Source organism: Limulus polyphemus, unplaced genomic scaffold, assembly GCF_000517525.1.
Source record: "Limulus polyphemus unplaced genomic scaffold, Limulus_polyphemus-2.1.2 Scaffold15802, whole genome shotgun sequence".
Lineage (NCBI taxonomy): Eukaryota > Metazoa > Arthropoda > Merostomata > Xiphosura > Limulidae > Limulus > Limulus polyphemus.
The window spans coordinates 1-1,391 of record NW_013681412.1 but is presented as its reverse complement, the minus strand read 5'-3'; the positions used below and the strand labels follow the sequence as shown (position 1 = coordinate 1,391).

Genomic DNA, 1,391 nt, shown 5'->3' with positions numbered 1-1,391 from the left:
CATATCACATCTAACTGATGAAACAATACATTCTACTGATTATCAGTGAGAAAGTTATAATAGTATATTTCATTAGCCATACTCATCACTGAGTATATTTTTAGTTCTGGTCTTTGCTGGTCTTTGTAGATGGCTCGTACTCCACGTGTTTAATCTAGTAAACAATATATAGTGTTGTATTTATTATTGATTGCTGATTGGTCTATTAAACATAATAATTAATATTAAATATCAAAGAGCTAGAAAACTATTCAATTATTGACAGTAATAGTAAGTTAAAACATAAAGGCAAACCTTAATAATATAAATATATATTGTTTGTTTTAAGCGGAGAGCTACAACATTGGCTATCTGATCTGTGCCCATCACAGGTATCGAGCTGCGAATTTTAACATTATAAGCTCTCAAGCTTACTACTGAACTACATAGGGTATATCTATGCATATTATACAAATAATAACTTGGTTTTAAACAACTAAAACAAAAGAGATAAATAACACAAATAATACTGAACTACGTAGACCAGGAAAAGTTTAAAACACCAATATATAAATAATTTCAGGTTTTCGAAAGTTTTTGCAATACGTTCTTCCACGTGCTTCACTTTGTTCGTTTCTTTTAAACAGAAGATTAAAATGGGCTGAAAACAAGTATGGCTATGATATAATAAGCATAGCGAATAATTAATTATGCTTTATCAGGAAAGGTTATAAATCGGACAATAATGTTATTAAAAAACAATCTAACAAATTTAACTAATTTTACTCCCATATCTTCATCTTTTGTTTTATTTAATATCGAATAATTTTTTGAAAGTAAGAACAAAGTCATATTGGTGCAAAATGTTGCTTCTTAAGTTGTCAATACATGAACTATAAACTATTTTGTATCTTACTTTAGCATATGTACAACCTGAGAATGGCGGGGACTGCCCTACAGGATACACGCTAAGAGAAAGCCAATGTTGTAAGTCGTGCTTTGCTTCGGACATATGAGCAGAATTTTTGATTTTATTTCTAATTTTCATTTAGCCCATAAAATAAAAAAAAACCTTTGAATAAACTAAGCAGTGGATTTATTTTAGTTGTGAAAGTTTACAAAATTTACATCTAAAGATCCATTTCTCAGATCCATGCCATCCAGGACAGTTTAAAGGAATCATGGAAATGGCATGCGTTCCTTGTCCACAAGATTATTATGGTGATTTGTACGGCTTAACGGAGTGCTTCCGATGCCCAAGAGGGACGTACACAAACACGGGAGCTTCCACGTTAAATTCATGCAAAGGTACGTTTTAGTCACATCTCAGATTCTAAAAAAAAGTTTAAATTTGATACGAGATGATGCGTGTTAAGAAACGTTGGTGACAAAATATGATGATGGAAAAAGAG

General features: G+C 31.3%; 1 protein-coding gene across 1 annotated transcript in view; it reads left to right on the top strand.

Moving 5' to 3' along the window:
• LOC111084288 (signal peptide, CUB and EGF-like domain-containing protein 1) overlaps positions 1 to 1,350 on the top strand; it is a 2,710-nt gene extending 1,360 nt beyond the window's left edge. Inside the window, exons 2-3 of the mRNA XM_022381042.1 lie at positions 901 to 966; positions 1,129 to 1,350. Of these exons, the coding sequence (XP_022236750.1) occupies positions 901 to 966; positions 1,129 to 1,298 (236 nt within the window). The 3' untranslated portion in view covers positions 1,299 to 1,350. The remainder of the gene's footprint in view (positions 1 to 900; positions 967 to 1,128) is intronic.
• The last annotated feature ends 41 nt before the right edge of the window (positions 1,351 to 1,391 follow it).